This window comes from Glycine max, chromosome 4, assembly GCF_000004515.6.
Source record: "Glycine max cultivar Williams 82 chromosome 4, Glycine_max_v4.0, whole genome shotgun sequence".
NCBI classification, from domain to species: domain Eukaryota; kingdom Viridiplantae; phylum Streptophyta; class Magnoliopsida; order Fabales; family Fabaceae; genus Glycine; species Glycine max.
In genome coordinates this window covers 8,423,823-8,446,480 of record NC_016091.4, presented here as the reverse complement: position 1 = coordinate 8,446,480, position 22,658 = coordinate 8,423,823, and the positions used below count along the sequence as shown (strand labels likewise).

At 32.7% G+C, this 22,658-nt stretch overlaps 2 protein-coding genes and 1 pseudogene across 11 annotated transcripts; 2 read left to right on the top strand and 1 right to left on the bottom strand.

Annotated features, from left to right (window-relative positions):
* Positions 1-117: 117 nt before the first annotated feature.
* On the top strand, positions 118-1,296 carry LOC100797078 (DNA-directed RNA polymerase subunit 10-like protein). 6 transcript variants are annotated; one of them, XM_014774567.3, is made up of 5 exons: positions 118-365; positions 483-529; positions 674-732; positions 855-949; positions 1,042-1,296. In XM_014774567.3, the coding sequence occupies exons 2-5, from the start codon at positions 494-496 to the stop codon at positions 1,065-1,067; spliced, it is 216 nt and encodes a 71-aa protein (XP_014630053.1). In that variant the 5' UTR covers positions 118-365; positions 483-493; the 3' UTR covers positions 1,068-1,296. The 6 variants fall into 6 exon arrangements, with proteins under 6 accessions (XP_014630053.1, XP_006578281.1, XP_014630052.1 ...); XM_006578218.4 differs by having other exon boundaries at positions 123-369; XM_014774566.3 differs by having other exon boundaries at positions 127-365; positions 454-529.
* A 1,145-nt stretch (positions 1,297-2,441) lies between these two features.
* On the bottom strand, positions 2,442-5,090 carry LOC100804172 (protein YABBY 6). 5 transcript variants are annotated; one of them, XM_003523738.5, is made up of 7 exons: positions 4,601-5,083; positions 4,316-4,450; positions 4,102-4,228; positions 3,938-3,986; positions 3,780-3,855; positions 3,538-3,639; positions 2,442-2,888 (listed from the first exon to the last, which is right to left on the bottom strand). In XM_003523738.5, the coding sequence occupies exons 1-7, from the start codon at positions 4,679-4,681 to the stop codon at positions 2,811-2,813; spliced, it is 648 nt and encodes a 215-aa protein (XP_003523786.2). In that variant the 5' UTR covers positions 4,682-5,083; the 3' UTR covers positions 2,442-2,810. The 5 variants fall into 5 exon arrangements, with proteins under 5 accessions (XP_003523786.2, XP_006578277.1, XP_025983992.1 ...); XM_006578214.4 differs by having other exon boundaries at positions 3,485-3,639; positions 4,316-4,453; positions 4,601-5,078; XM_026128207.2 differs by having other exon boundaries at positions 3,485-3,639; positions 4,601-5,072.
* An 8,091-nt stretch (positions 5,091-13,181) lies between these two features.
* Positions 13,182-17,528, top strand: LOC102663809 (kinesin-like protein KIN-4C; annotated as a pseudogene).
* Positions 17,529-22,658: the final 5,130 nt, after the last annotated feature.

Genomic DNA, 22,658 nt, shown 5'->3' with positions numbered 1-22,658 from the left:
ATCCGAAAAAGCATGCGAATCACGTTGATCCACAAGTAGATTTTTAAGACTTATGGATCAAGTTAATCTGCAAATTGATTTTTAAGACTTACGGATTAAGTTGATTCACAAGTCTTTTATGAATCAACTTGATCGGTAAAGGGAAAAAGAAGATAAGAGAAATTTTACCATTTTTAAAGAATGCTAGATGCACCAGCAATAATGCTGGATGTACCTAGCATCTTAGTAAGCCATAAAATTCAAGTAGCCCAACCAACCCAAAGAGAGTAAAAACCTTCAAAACAGTTTTGTTCATGAAATAGCCTTTCCAGTCACCGGCGTTAGTTGATCAGAGTCACAGTCACTACGGCAAGCACATTATTAGAGTGGGTTCGTTTCTTCCTCTTTCGATTTCATCATCTTCTCATTCTCTGTTAATTCGTTTCTTACATCTTAAAAAACAATATAAAGAAGGGCGTGGTTTTGTTGTGAGTACTGAGCAGAGAAGAGAAAAATGATCATCCCCGTTCGTTGTTTTACCTGTGGAAAGGTTTTCCCAATTACTCTCTTTCGTCCTCTTTTCACTCTATTTCGTGCTGAATTAAAAATAAATAAATTTGGACCTCTTTGACGCTTTTAGGGTTTAGGGTTTGGCTGAATTAATGCTCAATTTCATTCCTTTTCTCCGATTTAGGTCATTGGAAACAAATGGGACACCTATTTGGACCTTCTCCAGGCAGATTACAGTGAAGGGTTCGTACCCTAACTCCTTTTTTTTTTTTCAATTCCTATGAGATATAGGGTACTATTGTGTGTTTACTTGATTCCTTAATATTAGTTTTAGTATTGTGTATGAACATAATGATGAATTGCAGAGATGCACTGGATGCATTGGGATTGGTTCGATATTGTTGTAGGCGCATGCTTATGACCCATGTTGATCTCATTGAGAAGTTGCTCAATTACAACAGTAATTTCTGTTCCCTCCTCTATTGTTCTTTTTCTCTGTTTGTGAATTTTCTAATATCATTCTGTCTTTACTAATCATACTTTTGATTGCAGCTCTGGACAAGTCTGATCCCAATTAAGAAGGCTTAAGGAATAACAGATGATGTTTCAGTTGCATTCCATGGCCTATGGCAATGTATCGATTTTTGTTTTCTTTTTTGAATTGCATTTTTACAAGCAGTTCATGTTTGTGTGCTGGTTCAGAGCAAGTATGTTTGTTATCGGTTCTTTAGAGGAGCTATGACAAGAGACAGTTTATGTTAATATCTCATACAATGGTATTATATGACAGACCAAACTTTAGAAGGATGCCACATGCAAACAAGTTAATTGGCACATAAAAATTCACGATTATTCCCCACTTTTGGTTTGTTGACCTTTCGTGTTTTATACTAATTTTTCCCAATTAATATACCATTTTCACATTTTTGGAAATGTCAGGAACACATGCTTTTTTTATATATTTTTATTGGGTGAAATTTATTCACTTTCATTATATGTGGGTTGTATTCTCAAATGAATAGGATTAGATAATTTCAACCAGCAACAAAACGTGTTGAAAAGAGTTTGTTGTTAATAGTGTTCTATTATTAGAAATCTATAATTGGTCCTTTTAATTCTTATTTGTCATTGTTCATATTCATTTTCATTTCTTATTTCAATCTTGCCATGTGCGAACTCATCTTTCTATCTAATAAAGAAATCTGCAATAAGAATTTTCAATTTACTGTGTATTTAACAAAAAAAGAGCTCTTTTTTTAATAAAAAAAAATAGTGTTTGAGAACCTATTTGCATCAAGGAATTTCCACTTTCCAAATCATAAAAATGAGAAACAAGAATTTGTAGCTTCTCCGTCGGACGTTTGGGGGTTTGCAATTGCAAACCAAATGCACTAAATAATCATGATAACTCACATTCCTCTTATTGCAAATTTAGCTTTTAATTCTATTTTCTGATGTCATAAATTTTCAATTTTTCCTTATTCTTATTATTTTTGTGCTATAATTGATATTTCTCATTAATAAACAATAATTAAATTTTGAAATTTATGACAGGGTAATGTGTGGATTTTTATCTAGTCAGTTAAAGATGGATCAGAGGTAATAATGCTAGGTTAAGCATTTGTCTCTAGCCAGAATGATGATTGTTTTAAGGATTGACTTGTAATTCTGTTAAAAAAAAAAAAGGAATTGACTTGTAATATTTTTAGCTCCAAGGATGTTGTTGCGCGTTTGTGTATTACTAGTACGTGACTAGCGACTACAGATCAAGAACATCTTAGATTGAACTTGATTTCGAGGGAATTGAAAACATAAGAAAATCGGATTCTGTAGTAATATGATAAAATCAACTAACGCAAATCAGCTAACAACAGTCTTTAAAGTTTCAATTACGTGGCTAACATTTTTTATACGTTGAGTTTCCGTTCCAATAAATGCGATGCATGTTTATCTATCACGAAAATATGTAGCCATCATCTGCTACTTTTCCCTTAATAACATGCACAGAGTTTGAGAATTAACATCAAGGAACACTTAACAAATGAACATTTATTAGAACCAACAACATAAAAACAATAGAAAAAAAACATTTGTGGTCCTGAAGACTAGTTAATGGAACTGGTATGCTGTAAAATAAAGGTGTCAGATAAAAGTATCAATGTAAAGCACTTCCTAAAGTCTCAAATTGTCAGCTCTCAAGTCTCAACCCTTCTTAATTCGTTTTCATTACCGAGAGCATCTTTTCTTAATTAGGAAAACTATTTAGAGGCAACCATAAAGACAGAAAATAAGCTTGTTATGTCACATAAGCTGAGCTTTCTTCATTCAAACTGTGTCCTTTCCAAGATGGAATTTCTTGGGACCTTTCTTCCACGGAATCCTTGACCTTCTTCATTGACCTGAAAGTTTCACACATGAAGTGACACACTCATTACAAGGGTGAATTACTATAGTAAGAAGAGTAGGCTTAAAGTATGAGAAGTACATCTACATTACTCTAGAAAAGTTGACACAAATGAAGGACAGTGCCAGGAAATTGACTAGCTACAGACATTACATTATGAAAATACCAAGATTGCAATTTTGTGTTAGTATTACCGTGTTGTCTTATTTACTTTTAGTGTCATTGTTACTTTAGGTCCTCTTTGTCAAATTTCATCTTGTCTCATATTCTAGGGGTTAGTAAATCTTTAATGGGAGCTCTACATCTTTTGAGAATACCATGCTAATCAACATCAAATACTGATTATAATTTTTTGAGGATCTATAATAATTTCTAATAATGGTTTAATGTCTCAATGTCACTTTGATTGGCAATCACTATACGGATAAGTCTTTGCTATTGAATGAATGGAGCCTACTTCTATTTTTCCTGTGATATGAAGAAAGGGACACGCAATACTTAAGATAGATGCACACAGTGGCAAACCAAAGAATCTCCTACTAATAACAAGTTTTAATCAGCTCAAGTAATTTGTTTGTGTTATAAGAGAACCTTCTGTCTTAAATGAAGAAATTGCTGAGTTCTTCAAATAATTATGCTTTAACCTCAGCATCAGGAGGGTCCACTTGTGAGTTCACAAGTTGATCTGTCTGGCTACAGCTCTCTTCATCTCCTCTGCACCACTGAGTTTGGGGAAAATTGGCCCACTGAAAATGACAAATATTTTCAAGATAAAGCTTAAGAAAAGTACCCTTCTTCTCTTCCCAATATTTTCACCAATCTTATAAAGACTGCCAAATTTGCAAATGAGTTGAACTAATAAGCAGCTTAAAAAATTGGACCTTACATTTTTTGCAGCTGTACTAAAAGCTTCCTTGTGGGCCATGTCAGGGTTTTCAGCCTTTAGCCTTTTAATCTCCTTCCTGCATTAAACTAGTAATCACATTAGAATTTAAAGTTTGAAGTTTAACCAGTTCTATACAACTTTGTTTATTGAATCATTACTTGATGAAGCAGTTATAAGCAGATGGTGTTCGTTGTCTCTTCTCTGGCGCTGTATACAGTCCATGCATCAAAAAACAAATTTATGAGGAAGCTGTATGAGTGCACAAAACTTGCTTCAAACTCAATAGCTCATCTCATTATTAAAGTAACATTGCCTTACATACGTTTATTCACAACATGATGACTCATTGGAATTACATCCTCTTCCTCACAATCAGAATAGGTCATCATGGATGCACTATGGCTGTTCAAAGTCTTGTTAGCATCTTCTTCTGGACTACTTTCTTTTGGCTGGAGAGTGGAGACAGTCACAAATGCATTTTGAGATAAAATTCCAAAGGAAATAAATATAGAAATTGCAAGGTAATAACCCATCACCTCAAGATGACTAAGAGATGCTAAGAGGTGGAAAGGGATAAAAGAAGCTTTCGACATATTAACAGAAAAGAGGCTTGTGCAGTGCCCGCATCTTACTGTCACCACCATTGACAAACTGCTGCATGGGACACTTACCTGCTTCTCACAGTTGAATTGAAAACAGAAAAATGAAATACAGAAAGTTGAATTAAAAAATATAGACCACATGAACTCAACAAGTGCAGTTAGAAAATAAAACCACGTGAACTCTGGAAGTGAAGTTAAACTGACCAAAGAGTTCATTACCATTAAAATAGTGCTACAGAATCCACATTGTATGTAACATATCTGTTCAGGAAGATCAAAAAGATGGTTCAGTGTTGACATTGGTGTCTATCTGTCTGAATTTGTGAGAGTGTGTGTTATAGTGTAAGAGAAAGAAGAGATAGGGAGATGAAGGTGTAGCTCTTTTGACACTAGGAGGCATTTATAGTTGAAGATGGAGACTCATAATCAATCATCATCTTACTTTAATGATTTGTGGAACGGGGTGCTTAAGGTGGTTTTCATTGCCGGATAGCACTCCAACATTGACGTTAAGGATGGGGAGAGTTTAATTTTTTTCAAGTCTTGTGTAGGGTGTCAAATTACAGCCACACCCTTAAGAAGAGGGTTTATGATACTTTTACCTATTTACATGAACATTAGTTATCACTGGCAAATTCTCCATAGGGTTGCAGTGTCCCAAAGTTCTATGGTGCTTTGCAGAATGACAAAAGTACTTGTTTGTTTCAAGTGTTGTTTTCTCTTTTATTGACACTGCTACCTCTCTCTGTCCAAGATGAAAATGAAAGTGCAGAAAAATTTTCCATTGTGGAAGGAAGGGGAAGTTTCCACAAAGGCACATAGAGAAGGTAATAAGGCATCTTAGGATTTGTCTTTCCTGAATGACAACAAAAGAAATTGACCAATGAAAGAGGATGCTCCCCTCTTTCTGTGCTTTCTTGGCATGTGTCACTTCCCATCTATTTTTGTTTCACTTTGAGCTAAGATTCTGTATTAACCACGTATTGATTTCATTCAAACTATTCCTGCTGTTTCTTTAACTCCCTTCCATGTGATAGCACATGAGTTGAACTTAGAGTTTCCTAGAATCTAGGGTCAATAGTCATTCAACAGTATGGTTATAAATTGCAGTTTCATTACATTTTTTGATATTGTAGACGATCATAGACAAATGTGATCACAATTGCAATTGCAGTTGCATTACATTTTTAGAACTTTTACAAATATACAAATATGTTCCTGGAAATATTAATGCACTTTGGAAGTGCAAGGTCAAAAACTAATTATCAGGATATTGACAAAGAATTGGTTCAACATATCTCAAAATGGATTAGATTTTGTTTCATGAAAGTCAATGTATTATTTACGCGGGGGAGTTTTAATAAGAAAATTGCCCTTACAACGTTATTGCAGACAACTAACTTTAGTTAACCTATTCCTGTAGGCCTAGTCTTACTATGTGAGGTGACAAGGACTAGTTTTTTCCACAAAGAACCGACTTTTTGAAAATCTTTACATGTTGCGATCAATGGCCACGTTCTACAAGCAAAATGAACGGAAGCTGTGTGGTAGGTAGGAAGAATGAAGATATATATAGCAATAGCTGCATTATTTTTTAAGTCATTCTTTTAATTAACCTATGGAGATGTTTTTTCTCCTTGCAATTATAGTCTCATTTTTTCTTAGCACCCTACCCTCTACAGTTTATATTTTGGCCTTTTCTGCTTGAAAGATTTAGTCTCAAGGCAGTCCTATTTGTTTCCTGTTCATTCATTACGTGCACTCACTCCTACTTTAAATTTGTTTTGTAACTCACCACGAGTTTGGCAAACCTCTTTCATGGAAATGGAAAGAATCCATAGAATAAAATGATTTAATTATAAAAGTTTGGGGTTGTATATGACACCCTCTATCTCGGCATACATATAAATAAATAAAATATATAAAAATACAAATAAACAAACTAACGTAAGTAAAAAATTTACATTCATTTTATTAGTATCAAATAAAATTTATTAAAAATATATCCAGCTCAGAACAAGACCATCAAAATTTACAAAAGATATTTTGTAAAATCAATAAGGTAAAATAAAATAACATCATACAATTAAAATAAAAACACATCCCAAATGTCACATCCTATCGGAACATTATGTCTTAGTGTCTTCTAGCACGAGGTTCTAAAGTCATCCACCTAGTTATCTGCTCTCACGAACACAAGATTCGAAATCATCACATGATCCAAACACAAATAACACACAAGGAGTGAGTTATCACATTTCTAAAAAAATACAAATAAACAAAGACATACTCAAAATAAATTATAGAAGTATTTATAATATAGTCCAACTTAATACAATCTACGTCACTTCACCACTTTATCATTTAAAAATCATTTTTATCAATCGCCAATCATATTACACATGAATCACACTGTAACATCCCATTTTTCGTAAGTCAATTTAAAAAGAATTTTTATTTTTAAATAAATAGAGTTTTAAAAAAATGATCAGGTTTTTTATAAATAAATAAATAATGAGAAATAATGATTTGAAGGGAAAAAAAGACATTTGATTTATTCATTTGGTAAGGAATAAAATAGAGTTCTTTTTTTTTATAAAATATTAAAAACAAATAAATAGAGTAATAATAAGTTGTGTGTACCCTAGGTATAAATAGCGATGTTAGGTCAGTTTTCAGACTGACGATGTCTCTTCTTTTCCTCATTTTCGTTTTTTCCCTTCTCCTTTTAAAATTATTTCTTTTTCCTGCAGCCCACTAAACCTGTCTCAGAAAAACGACGATCTCAGAGTCATTCACCGTTGGATCATTGTGAAATTTGAGCATCATTTTCGCAACCCAATTCTGAGCATTCTCACCGTTGGGAATTTTGATATCATGTTTGAGCTGAGAGAAATACCTTTCGCATCGTAATCTTTTCCTTTCCCGCAGAAACCCAAAATGGTCTCAGTAAAACTACGATCCCGGTTTTGTTAACCGTTGGATTTTCATGAAATTTTGATATGTAGTTCTCGATTCAGTTACACACACCTTCACCGTTGGAATTTGCAAGATAATATTAAAGGATAGAGAAAAAGGAATCGCACCAAGACAGTACAAGTGAAGGCTTCAATCCCTTCTCTGTCTCTCTAATGTTTGAAAACTCTATCGGAGCAATTAGAGGAAAAACTGGAGGAATCTCAGGAAACCGCTAGAGATGCTGCTATCGCTGTCTGAAGACACGTGAGCCCGCTTAGAGGTAAGGGATGAGTTATTTACAATTGGGGATTAGTGAGAGCATGTGTAGGAATCCTTAGAAATATCAATTAGAATGGGTTTTTGGGTGTTTTCGCAATTTTCATTTTATCCTTATAATTATTACAGTGAATTATATATGTTTGATGAATCAGTTGATGTCCCAATGAGAAATTGCTGTGAAATTGATGTGTTCTTGTATTGAGTGTGAACCCCTTAGAAAAATTAAGCTCTTTTTATTAACGTAAATTATATTTTAAATAATATTATTCAATGACTTATTTTATACAAATTATTATATTGTTCTAATTTTTCTACGACAATGATCAATATGTTATGTGTATATAATTATTGTAATACTAAAATAATAAATTAAAGAAAATTGTAAGGTTAATGCCTAGTGGTAATTTCTTTTGATGTAATATTAAATTAATTGTTATAGAAATTCTTTGATTAAAAACAATGTAGTTTAATTTACCATATACATATACATATATATGTTTTGTAGCATGCAAATATTATTATTGTGTGATGTGTATATGAGTTATAAGGTATAATAAGTTATTATAATGGTATTATAATATTATTGTGAAGATTGAGTAGTACAAAGTTGAATGTGTCAATTTGCGAGATACATGTAAAAATGAGATATGATGTGATATTATGAGATGTTAAATTGTGGGCATGATATTTGATTGTAAATAAGTGTGTGTGTTTGACACTTGATGTGACAATAATTATATTGTGAGCTATGAATTATACAATAACCCGACCAGTGTTATCTTGAGAAAAGCGTTGATGCACAATGTTTAAGAGAAAGTGTAGGTTTCCTATTCAGGAACCAGTGTTAAATTGTAGCGCAATGTGTTAAACGTGTTTGAAACACGAGTGTGAGGTCGTGAGTATTGTATAATTCATGAGTAGTGCTTATAAATGAAATATGTGATGAATTGTGGAATAATATGTTGCCTTGAGATTATAATATTGTTATTGAGATTGAATAAGAGTGTAAAGTAGAACATGTGTTGAATTATGAGATACGTGAAAACATGTGATGGTGGATTATGACATTATGAGATGTGAAATTGTAAATGAGTTTTGGTTGTGAATAAGTGTGTGATTAACTCTTGATGTGACATTATTTGTGTTATAAGCTGTGAATTGTACAATAACCCGACTAGTGTTATCTTGAGAAAAGTGTAAATGCATAGTATTAAAGAGAAAATGTAGGTTTCCTATTTAGGAATCAGCGTTAAAGAGAAAATGTAGGTTTCCTATTTAGGAACCAGTGTTAAATTGTAGCGCAATATGTTATACGTGTTTAAAACATGAGTGTGAGGTCGTGGGTATTGTATAATTCACGAGCAGTGTCTGTGTGCTAAAATGATTTTAGGGGTTGGACCTAAATCAGGAGGGAGAGGCTCTGACGGACTCTTCGGAATGTAGGCCTTGGGAGTCACCGGGTTTTAGTGCTCTTTTAAGTCTATGCTGATCACATATGGTTGGAGCATTCTCGCAAAACATCGTGACCCTGACTGGTCTCCCTATGATCTTACTTAGTGAGAGTGACTTGACAAACCCATTGTGTGGTGTGTCTTGTTATGTACTCCTAAGCGCCTCAGAGTGGTTTTTCACTGACATGGTACCACATTGCATATAGGCTTGAGTCTTAATATAACTGTCTCATGCGCTTGCTAATTGTTTATTATGAAATTGATGTATTATTATGTCTTAATCAGAGTGTGTGATTCTTGTGCAATATGATTGATGATTGAAAAGTGTGATTGATGGATGAAAAGTGAACTTTGAATGACAAAGTGGTGGAATTACGTGAATTACATGTAAGCAAGTTTTATTTGGTTTATATGATATGTATATCTAGTTGTCTTGTTTCTCTATTAGTTAGGAATGTGATAACTCACTCCCCGTGTGTTGTTTGTGTTTGGATCTTGTGATGATCTTGAACTTTGTGTTCGGGGGAGCAGATGACTAGGTGAATTGATTTAAGGAACCTTGTGTTGAAGGACGTTGAGACACAACACTCTGATAAGATGTGGCATTGGGGTATAGGGTTTTATATTAATTGTATGAAATCTTAGACGGTCTTGTTTGAACCGAGATGACTTTATTATTTATTTGGACAAGTTTGAATATGATGTAGAATAAAGTAAATATGAGCCTTTTATCCCTTTGAAAGACTTGTATTTAAAAATGTAAAAAAAAAATACTTTTAATTAATATTTGAATTTTTATTCCTTTGTTAGTATATATGTGAGGGGTAGAGGATATCACATACTTGGATCAAGACATAATAACACTCATCAATTTCATAATAAACAATTAGCAAGCGCTATGCAACAATTATATTAAGACTCAAGTCTATATGGAATGTGGTACCATGTCAGTGAAAAATCACACTTGGGCGCTTAGGAGTATATAACAAGACACACCACACAATGGATATGTCAGGTCACTCTCACTAAGTAAAATCATAAGGTGACTAGTCAGGGTCACTCTGTTTTGCGAGATGCTCCAACCATATGGGATCAACATAGGCTTAAAGGAGCACTCAAATCGAGTGTCTTTACCTTCAAGGCCTAGACTTCGAAGAATTTGTTAGGGTCTTACCTTTCTGATTCAGGTCCAACCCCTAGAACAATTTTTGCACACAGACATTGCTCATGAATTATACAATACACACGACCTCACACTCGTGTTTCAAACACGTTTAACACATTGTGCTACGATTTAACACTTTAGGTTCCTAACTAGGAATCCTACATTTTCCCTTTAACACTGCGCATAAACACTTTTCTCTAGGTAAACACCAGTCAGGTTATTATATAATTCACAGCTCACAACACAAGTATTGTCACATCAAGTGTTAACTAAACACTTATTCATAACCAAATTTCATATCCACAATTTTAACATATCACAATCCACAATCACATGTTTACGTGTATCTAAAAAATTAACACATGTTCAACTTTGTACTTATGTTCAATCTCATGTTATTATCTCATTATAATAATTTATCACGCCTCATAAATCATATGCACATCACACAATAATAATATTTGCATGACACAAAACATATATATATATATATATATATATATATATATATATATATATATATTAAATCAAACTATATTATTTTCAATTAAAAAGAGTTTCTACAACAATTAAATTAAAATTATATCAAAAGAAATTACTACTAGACATTAACTTTACAACTTTCTTTAATTTATTATTTTAATACTTTTATTATTACAATATATACATAACATGGTGATCATCATCGTGGAAAGATACATAACAAAGACAATAATTTGTATAAAATAAGCTATTAAAAAGAAGAAAAAAAATCAATTTTTAGAGTTCACATTCAACACAATAACATAATAATTTCACAACAATTTCTCATCGAAACATCAATTGGTTCGTCAAACATATATAATTTACAGTTATAATTGTAAAGATAGAATCAAAATTTATAAAAACACCCAAAAACTCATTCCAATTAATCCTCTAAGGATCCCTACACATGTTTTTACTACTCTCCAATTGTAAATAACTCATCTCTTACCTCTAAGTGGGTTCACGGGTCGATAGTGATAGCGGCATCTCTAGTGGTTCCATGAGACTTCTCTTGTTTTTTTTTTTTTCTGATTGTTCTGCTAGGCTTTTCAAGCGTTACAAAGAAAGAGAAGAGATTGTAGCTTCCATTTCATTGTCAACGTGCAAGACTAATTTCTTTCTGTAAAAATATTATTTCACAAATCCCAACGGTAAGAGTCTGCAATAATTAGTTCCAAGGGTGGTGTCCAAATTTCACAATAATCTAATGGTTAACGAGTCCGAGATCATAATTTTTCTAGGACAAGGTTAGGTATATGCGAGAAAAGAGAAAGCTCGGAGCAAGGAACAATTCTTCCACCACAGACATTATCTTGAAAATCCCAATGGTGGGTGTGTGAAAATAAGTTCTGAACCTCTTGTTCAAATTTCACGACAACCCAACCATTAATGAGTCCGAGATCATCATTTTACTGACACAGATTTGAGTGTATGCGAGAAAAAGAAAAAATTTTAAAAAATGAAGAAGGAAAAATAGACTTGAGAGGAAGAGAGAACGTAGAGATGTGAAGTAACCTATTACGTTGCAGCTACGATATTATGTATTCTATTTTTTTATTTTATTTTATCATTTTATATAAAGAAAATCTATTTTATTCTCTCTCAAAGAATAAATAAAATATTTTTTTCTAAAAATATATATTTATTTTATTTACCTTAAAATTATTATTTTAATTAATAAAAATATTTTTCTTATTTATTTAATTTACAAAAATTAATTTTTTTAAAATTATATTTATTTTAAATAAAATTATTTTCAATTTATTTTATAAAAAATGAGATGTTACCTTTTGATTTCCCGAAAAAGCAGCAATATTTTGTTACCAAGAATGCCTTTTATTTTGTAGTTCATTATTGCACATAAGGAATGCTTGGAACCCATGACACACGGAAACTTTTACTTTCTAAATGAACTTGAGAAAACTAGACTAATTAAGGGTAAAGCTATGCACCATTTTCATGGCATAAATAACTATAAAGCAAAAGAGTAAATTGAGCATTTTAGCATACACATCAGATCAGAACCCGAGAAAGGTATCTTATAATTGTGGGGTGTAGTAGTTCAACATCAAGAAAGGGACCAAGTATTTGAAGTCTTGAAATTTGAACTAAAACGGGTGAGTCAAATATCAGATCATTAAGCCTTGTAGTGATACAATGAGGTGTCATTGTTGTCCATTGAAGTCGGATCAAAAGTTTCCATCTACTCCTTATTTTCATTCAGAGAGATTTAGTTCAATGGTAGTGCAACGGTAATGTTTCTTTATTTTTTGTCTAATTAGTGTTAACTTTGCTTTAAATTCTGGGTTAATTAGATTCTTTTTTTGTTGTTGTTGAATATTAGACGGGTCAGATAATACGTGGGGATCTGCACCAATAAAAAAAATCATACGTGGTAATTCTGCTGTAAATTAAAACTATCCTTCATGGCAAAAGATTCTCACAATTCCCTTCCCCACAAAATTAAGATAATTATGGTTTTAGGTTTTTTAATTTTTTTAAAAAAATTATATATTTTTTTTAAAAAAAACTCTTTTAATTTTTTTTAACAATCAACTATTGTTTTATAAAAATTAAGAATAAATATTATAAATACTGAAGCAGTTTTAAAAATAATGTGATAGTAAAAGAGAATTTTGATTAAAATAAATAATATATTATTAAAAAAGTAAAAATGGGGGATTTTATTAAAGTGTTAAGATTTAAAAAATATAGAAAAAAAAGTTATATGTTATAAATACTTAAGTTACTTCAAGTAACATGAAAAAAATGTTTTAAGTTAGTGACATAAATTTGTTTACTAAATACTTTTATTTTAGTTTAACAAGCTTATAAGTTATTTCAAGAAAGGTTATAAAGTATTGTTGGAGAACAAAAGTGCTTGACTAAAGATGCTGGTGACAAAGATATTCTCAAAGTAAAAATGAAAGGAAAAAGCTTTGTTTTAAATCCATTGGAGGATGAGCAAATTGCTTTTTCAGTAAAAAAGAATAACACTAAATTATGGGACAAGAAACCAAAAGTTGATGAAGATCAACCAAGTTCTGAAATAGCAGCTCTCACATCTTGGAATGGTGCTGCTGAAGCAAGGTTGCCACCAGCAAAGGGACAAGAAAAATCTGCTTTAGAGAAAGTAGCTATTGTGCAGAAGCATACAAACAAGAAGACACAATTGAGTGAGAAAGCTGCAAAAATTGAGCATAATGAGAAGTGTTTAAAGTTTCTGACAAAGAACTTGAACGCTGAAAATGTCAAGGCTCAATCACATGAGAAGGAAGCAATAGTATTTCAGCACTGTAAGTCAGCAGGTTGAAGTTCTGAGGAAGTAGATAGGAGTTTTCAGCCTCCAAGGTAAGGAGGAGTGATGAGATCGAGCCTTGAGATTCTGCCAAAGTAATTTGTTATTTTGCTGTTATGAATAAGTTAGTTTCTGATTTAAGTTAGTTTCTGACTTTATATTCGAATTTTATCAGGAGTATCTCCTAAAATTAAGGGGCATTATCTTTTATTTAGTTATTTTAATGTATTTAAATGAGTTTCATTCAATAAAAATATAAGTTCTTGCAATTCTAAAATACACTCTTATGTTCCCTTTTTTACTACTTTCTTTTCTACGTTTTCTTTCACCTAAAGCAAAAACTAACTGATCCATTATTAAGGTTTATAAGTTGTGTTGGAGATTGTATTAACAATGATATTTTGGCCATCCTCTATGTCCTTCATTTTCATATAGATTAGATGCTGTAAACTTGTAATATTTATGGTCTTGTGCGGAATGTTATTTTTATTGTTTGAACTTAACCAGGGGTTGCTTCAATTGAAAATGTATATTTAATGGGTTTGATTACTGTTTTGTAGTAGTGGCGTAAAAGGATTTCAGACATGAAAGGAGAGAAAATCACAAACTTCAGAAATAGAGTTTTGATATTAACTAACTCAACTGAAAACAGTTACATCTCTAGTATTTATACTAGAGTTAGACAGCTGTTACAACCAACATGAGTAACAGTCAACTAACCTAAAGTTAGTTGAGTTAACTAACAAAGCTAACCATCAGTAATTAAAAAACAGAAGAGTAATTCTAATTTCTACTATAGTATGGCCTAACTTATATGCTGGCCTAACATACTAAAATGTGGCTGGTGCAGGATGCTGAGCAAGAACTTGAAGTCGCAACTCAGTTACACAAGTTATGTTCTCAATGCGAATCCAAAATGGAAAAGTATGTCTGATGTCATTCTTATCTTCTCTTCTTTGGCTTGTGCTTATGGCCCTTTTCATAGGCCTTTTAAATGTTCAACTCAGTTCATTATTTCATTTCATATCTTATTAACTTTCCTCACTTGAATTTGTTTAGATATAGTAAGGATGAAATGTAATCTGGAACAATTCATTACTAAATACTGTTCGAAAGCTAATAATAATGATATGTACTTGTATGTATGTTTCTTCTAATGTGAAAATGTATCTTTTACTATAATTCATGTTATGGTAGGAATATTTACTTTGAGTTTGAGTCACTAACAACTAATATTAGCTTTCCAAAGTTGAACGGTGAAAAAAGTTATTTAACTGCCTTGAAGATAAGGCGGCTTAAGACCCAAACAGCCCAAGCAAGGGTTTTAGGCCCCAAAAAAAAAAGGTCTCAAAATTTTTTTTAGTACTAATATATCTCAAAAAAAAATTATTGTAAAATTATATTTGAAAATAAATTTTAAATAAAACAATGATAATTTTAATAAACTATTTTATGAGTAAATAAAAGACCTCATTCTTAAATTTACTTTAGGCCTCTCAAGTCCTTGAGCCGCCCCTACTTAAAGACTAGCATAATTGTGTCAGATTTTACAAGCCTGGAATTTGAGCTTATGACATTAATGTTAGCATATATTTTGGTTTGAAATATTAAAAAAACATTGAGTAATTGACTCTCAACAACTTGGTTGGAGGTGTCATTTTTTTAATGTTCTATTTTTTTATATGGCTCCATATTCCTCTATTGTTTTATTTGAGGTATTAGTTTGTTGCCCATTTGATTTTTTGTCCATTTGAAAATTTGAAACTGAAGTTGATTGATGTGGGTGGGGAAGTTACATAAAATTAAGAGCCAAATGAGGGATCAACATTGTATTCATCCTGTCCAATTTTCTTACATCTAACCCTTGTTATTTTAGGTAGAGGGAGGAGCATCCATTAATAAATGTTCCTATTTCTCTAAGCCAGTCATAATAATGCATCAATAGTTCGAAGTTTTCCGATTATATGATTTGTTAAACAATCTTTTTCATGCCTCATTTTTCCAAGCATGCCAGTATTTATTGAGTGTTTTATTAGTATATGCATGGACAGTATCGAACTGAATTTGTTTTAGAGAATTAGAGCATTCAAAACATAAGGATTTTGGATTGATGTTAACAAAACCGTATAATTTGGTTGTCATACAATATAACAACTTTCTTGCAAGAGTATCCTTTGGTCAATGATTTTTGTGAAATGCATATTAAGGGCTCCAATTCTAACAATTTGCCATGATCAGGATGGGTGGAGAGATTGCACAGCTGAAGGAAGAAATTGAGATGCTTAGGCAGGAAAAATTAGGGTGAAAACTGTTGCTCAATTTCCTTTTGCAATGCTGAATACTTGAATTCTATCAGCTTGTAGTAGCAGATAGTCCACTCACTAATTTAATATTTTTTTTCAACTCTGTTCTTTGTTACTTCAAGATCTCAATTACAGGAGGAAGATTGTGACAGTCAGGAGAAAGATTTTTGTTGAAAAATACCCAAGTCCCACATCGGCTGCCTCACTCCTTGGAGTGCAGCTTATATACCTGTTGGACAATTTTTATTAATGACAATTGGTTTTAAGATGAAATCTAACAATTTTGATATCCAAGAACAGCCTTGGTTCTCTACTTAGAGAATTACAATCAAGGAAGGAGAAGCTTGATTTCAAGTATAAGAAGCAGGTTTTGGGCCATTGGCATCAAATTAGAACTGCATTAGGAATAACATGTGTTCAAAACTAAAACAATATTTAGTATGAACAAATATATTTTTTTTAAATTATTAAATTCTTACATTGCGTCGTCTTCTAATCAGGGGAAGCTGGGTCTGTGTCTTCTCTCTGAAGAGAGTAATGACAAGATAAAAATGAATACACCCGAAATGAGCAGTGCAAGTGAGAATAGTGTTAAGATGGAGAAAACAGCTGAAGGACTTTGCTGCTCATGCAGTAAGAACTCCTTGTGCAAGACTAACAAATGCAGATGCCGATCCAGTGGTGGGAGCTGTGGAGCATCATGTGGCTGCAAACGTTTTAAGTGCACAAATAGGGAACCAAACCAATTAGAAGGAAATGAACCACTAAAATCAGATAATACAGAATGCACTCTTGAGGCTTCGGCTGAAGACAAAGATGGAAGTGTGTGATTGCTTCTGAATGTGCTAAACTACTCCAGAGTGCACTTGTTCAGAAACCTGCTAGTTGCAAGGACAACCCGGTGCCCAAAAAGAAGCCATTACGTGACATTCAGAACTCAATGGTATTCTACACTGCATTTAGTACCTAATTTAGTGACCAGTCTCAGATTTTCCTACTTTATGTTTTCCATCTAGCTTACTAATCAAGGGAACAATTTGATTGCAGTTGAAATTGGATGATAAAAAGCAAGGCAAGAAAAAGAAAGGGCGGAAACCAGTAATTCAGCTAGTTACCAAGGAATCCCTAGTCTTCTTCTCCAGAAAATAGCAGCAGTATTGAAACTCAGGAAAATATTCCAACGGGGTTGGACAAGGTGACAAAACCAACTACAGAGAATAATTCTGGCCAGCCAAATGAATTGGCCACATCCATTAGTGATGCACCTGGATTTCGTCGTTTAAGAAATCCAACCCGACAAGTAAAATCTGTTGTTGGGAAAGAGAACCGTTTCATTTAACAAAGACTTGAGTGTGAAGTCTCTTCTTTTAAGGGTATACTATAACGAGCTGCAACTATTCCTTTGTTCCTCCTGGTTGTTGAAAATTCATGCCAATGCTGAATTGTCGAGTACGTTAGGTTGTTGGTATGGATCTCATTAATACTCAGTTACTCCATAACGTGGTTTCGTAAGAGGAGTTGTAAAAGTGAAATTAATACTCAGTTACTTGTCTTTTTCTGGTTTTTCCTCTCTTCTAACGCCCTTGTATTTGAAATACGGGCATTTCATTATTTGCTTTCCATCGCATGAAACGGCGAGTGTAATGATAAAAAACCTTTTGATGTCAGTGTCGGAAGTACCTAATTTTGGTTTACATATATTTTGTTTTGGTTCTTGTTAGTTTGCTAATGTTAAGTGCTGAGATCATTTCGAAAAATAATATGTAATGATTAAAAAAAAAGTATAGGGATTCGTTTCTTATAATTTTTAACTAGGGAAATTTGTGTTTCTAAATATTTCTTTAAAAAAAATAATCCCAGACAATAGGATAAAGATATGACATGGACAGAATCATGTATAATTGAAGGATAAAGATATCTAAAGAAAAGTGAAAATTAAAAATAACTTGTTGCCATTATATATTGTTAAAAATTAAAACTAAAAGGAAGTAGAAATAGCGGAAAAAACGACAAGAAAATTATGCACGATCAAATAATATTTTTTCTTTTGGTGACTAGAAATACAACACATAAACTAGAAACCCTAGGAAGACTAATCCTAGACAATTAGCTTCACGTATCATATGGGTATTGCTTTTGTGCACCTAGTATAATTGTATATACATCCCGCAGAACAACGTTTTTTCAATTTTGTTATTCCGTAAAACTGATATGGGTGGACCAATTCGTAAGTCTGATCCGGATTGGCCCATCTGTATGAGGCTTACGGATTGGCCCATCCGTATCAGCATAATTGCATATATCAAAAAAAGCAGCATATACAAATAAATAAAATTAAAGGGGCAATATCAAAAATTTGTATGAAGCTTACGGATTGGCCCATCCGTATCAGCTTTACGGAAGGGAAAAATTGGAATTGCATTGTTCTGCTGGATGTACCAGTAATTGTGTTGGGTGCATAAAGCAATGCCCAATATGTTAATGGATACCTGAATAGCTTTTACCAAAGGGATTTTCTTTCTGCACCGCATAAACTTCTTCTACACTCAACGTTTTTATTAAAATTACAAAACTAACCCCAATAACTTCTTCTTCTTCCTTTTTCCTTCTTCATACACCATTTGTTGTTGTGAGTCATGGTCGAGCTCCACCTTCGTTGTTGTATCTGGTTTGGTCAAGGTGCATTACTACGGTGATTCGTTGGCAGTTTGTAGTTGTCGTGGTGGTCGGTGTTGTAGTGTAACAGAGGAGATATGTTTTTTTTATTCTGCAACTTCGATCTGTATTAATGAACATACGGATTTGCAATCCATATAAAACTTATGGATTATACAAATTGTCAATCCGTAAGGATTCTACGAATTCCTATTTTGTGTTAACACAGACAAAATAAACTCAGACAAGGGGACTCACAGCGATAGCGAGAAGCAGGAATTGGCGGCACGACGCAAAGGGAGGGATGAACGGAGGAGACAACGGACAGGGATTGGTGGCGCGACGCAAAGGGAGGGACAATGTGTAACAAACCATTTTTCGTAAAATAAATTAAAAAGGTTTTTTTATATAAATAAACAAAGTAAATAATAGGCTGAGAGTACCCTAGCTATAAATAGAGACATATTAAGTTAGTTTTTACGATACATCTCTACACTTTCTCTTGCTATCAAATTTGTTTTTCTTTTTCCCCTCCCAAAACCCTATCTTTTTCCTACATACACTTAAATCTATCTCAGTAAAATGATGATCTCAAACTCGTTAACCGCTGGATGGTCATGAAGTTTGCAAAATAGGTTAGGAACTTAATTCCACACACTACCACCGTTGGGATTTTCGAGATAATATTTGTGGTGGAAGAAATATCCCTCGCATTGAACTTTCTCTTTTCCCGTATGCATCCAAACATGCCCCAGTAAAACTACGATCTATGACTTGTTAACCGTTGGATTATTGTGAAATCAGGGTACAAGGTTTGAAGTTCATTTCCGCACTTCTCCACCATTGGGATTTTCAAAATAATTTCTGCGGAGGGAGAAATATTTATTGCACGCAGACAGTGGAGTGAAGGCTTCAATCATTTCTACTTCTCTCTAATGCTTGGAAACCCTCACAGAGCAACCAGAGGAAAAACTTGAGAAATCTCAGGAAACCATTAGAGATGATGTTATCGCTGCCACAATACACACGTGAGCCGACTTAGAGGTAAGGGATGATTTTATCGCAATTGGGAGTTAGAATGAACATGTGTAGGGATCTTTAAAGGATTAAGTTAGGGTTTATTTTGGGATGATTTATTGAATTATAATTTTCCTTTATGATTATAAATATGATATTGTTGTGTTTGACAGACCAATTGATGTCCTAATGCAAATTGGTTGATAAAATTGAGTGCTCTTGATATTTTTGTGTTTTTGACCTATGATTTTGATTCATTGATTTTAATATAATTGTGTGAAATTGTTTGAGGGGTTTTACTCCCCATGTTGTGAGAATAATTTTTGTATAAATTGTTATATTGAGATTACAAAATGATGATTCAAATTGTGAGTAAGTGACAAATTGAACATGTGATGAATAGTGAGATACATGTGTATTGAGATGTTATATGTATTGAGTTGTGAGCTATGAACTGTGCAATCACACAATTGTAAGACCCTTTAAGGGCGACAAGTTTTTGCGCGACGAGTATTGTGATGGAATCCACTGTGAGAACCCGACAAGTTGAATCACTTTGAGGCGCAATGAGTTAAATTAATTTTGAAAATAATTGAGTAGTTGTGTGTATTGCATAGTTCATAGGTAAAGTGTATATGATTCATAAGGTGTGATAACATGCTACTTTGGAATTATACCATTGTGATTGAGACCGAGTGTATGTGATAAATTGAGTATGTATTGACTTGTAATATATATATATATATATATATGCATTGAGATGTTCTTTACATTGAGTTGTGAGCTATGAACTATACAATTACACGATTATAAGACCCTTTAAGGGCGACGAGTTAATGCGCGACAAGTATGATGAGAACCATTGTGGGGACCCGACGAGTTTAATCACAAGCACAATGAGATAAAATTATTTTGAGAACAATTGAGGAGTCGTGTGTTTTATACAGTTCATAGATAGAGTCTGTGTTTTGAAATGTTTTCTGGGTTGGACCTGAATTAGGAGGGAGAGGCCCTGACAGACTCTTCAGAGTGTAGGCCTTGGGGGTAAATACACCTGATTTGAGTGCTCCTGTAAGCCTGTGCCGATCCCAAATGGTTGGAGAATTCTCGCAAAAAAGTGTGACCCTGACTAGTCTCCCTGTGATTTTACCTAGTAAGAGTGACCTAACTTACTATTGTGTGGTTTGTCTTGTACTCCTAGGCGCCCGGTAAGGTTTTTCTCTGACATGGTACCACATTGCATATAGGATTGAGTCTTAGTATATTTGTTGCATAACGCTTGTGTATTGATTGATATTGATTGATTTAATGATATTTTGATCCTTGAGTACGTGAATAATGTGAAAATGAATGAGACGTGTTATGTTGTGATGTGATGTTACGCAACAAAGTGGTGGAATGACATGAATTTAGTTTAAGTAAGTTGTATCTCATTTATATGATATGTATATTTATGTTGTCATGTTTCTCTCTATTAGTTAGAAATGTGATAACTCACTCCTCGTGTGCTATTTGTGTTTGGATCTTGTGATAATCTCGAACTTTGTGTTCGTGGGAACAGATGGTTAGGTGGATGACTATGGAGAACCCCATGCTAGAGGATGCTGGAACACAATGCTCTGATAGGATGTGACATTGGGATATAGGTTTCTATATTAATTGCATAAAGTGTTGGACAACCTTGTTTTGAGCTGAGATGATTTTATTATTTATTTAGACAAGTTCTATTATGATGTTAGAAAAATAAATGTGAGTCATTTTATCCTTTGAAATGCTTTTATTTAAATGTATTTTAAAACTTTTAATTAATTCTATATTTTTATTTCTTTAATTATTAGTAGTTATATGTATGAGATAAAGGGTGTCACATAACAACAATTAAAACAACAGACACGAGATGGGTTAAGTGTAGGGAGGAGGAGACTTGTTTTAAAAAATTAAGTGAAGGAATTTTACGAGGAAAAAAATCCCTTTACCAAATTGTAAAAGGATGAGAAATATAACATCTTTTGGTTGAGAGATCCGCAACAATTTTGGAGTCCAAATATACTCTAATCCGAAGAAAACTTCAACCCCAGACAAGCTTACGGCCATGAAAAATACTCCAAAACTTAACTTTTAAAATAGAGCAAGAAACAAACCACAAATAAAAATTTCATCCTCATCTCTAAGAATGATCCCACAGTGTCAACTTACATAGTATAAAAAAATCTGTAAGTTTGTTCTAGATAGTGTTTGAAATTTAGTAAGATCAAATTACATAGTTAAACTCAAAAAAATGCTTTTGGTCTCTTAGCCCCCTCCCCCCGGATATTTGGTCTTAGTTTTTTATTTTCAAACTGATGAATTAAAAACCAAATTTTGAAATGACTAATTTAATTTTTAACATTAAATATAAAAAAATATTTACAAATCATTATTCAATAATATTTCATTAATTAAACTAATTTTGAAGATATTTTTAAACTAAAAAAGACAAATACATGTGTTTGTATATTTTAATTTATATTTTTTTAATTATTAACACAACAACCTTTCCTTAAAGAGAAAGTGATTACAAATTTTAAAACATTAAAATCCTTTATCTTGAAGAGAAACGATTATTACAAAAATAAAGGTTTAATTTGCACAAACTATAAATATTAAAAAAAAAAAGTGTCAAAGAATTAAAAATGACTTAAAGTGTGATTTTACATTAATTATTACAAATATAACAAAAACAATAATTATTACAAAAATCAACAAGTTTTACATGAATTTTAATTAAATTCTAAAATCTAACCATCAAAAGTAAAGCCCTTTTTATAACATAAGAAGTCAGCATTCATGGATGCTCAACTATAGGCTAAATGCAACCAAACTTCGCCTACCTGTATTTTTTCCATTTTAACATTTCTGCAACACAAGTCAAGCTTTGTCCCTTTCCAAATTTAAACTAGAAGACAATGAAAAAAAAATCTAAATTGTCTTTTGCCCCCTGCAATTTTATGTTGAGTTATTGCTTATAAATCATAATTAAAGAATATAATATAAATAAAAGTGGCAATTTAAGAAAAAATATTATGCTGATTATGATATTTATAATAATGCTAATCATGGGTATAATTTACCATACCGCTCAACCATA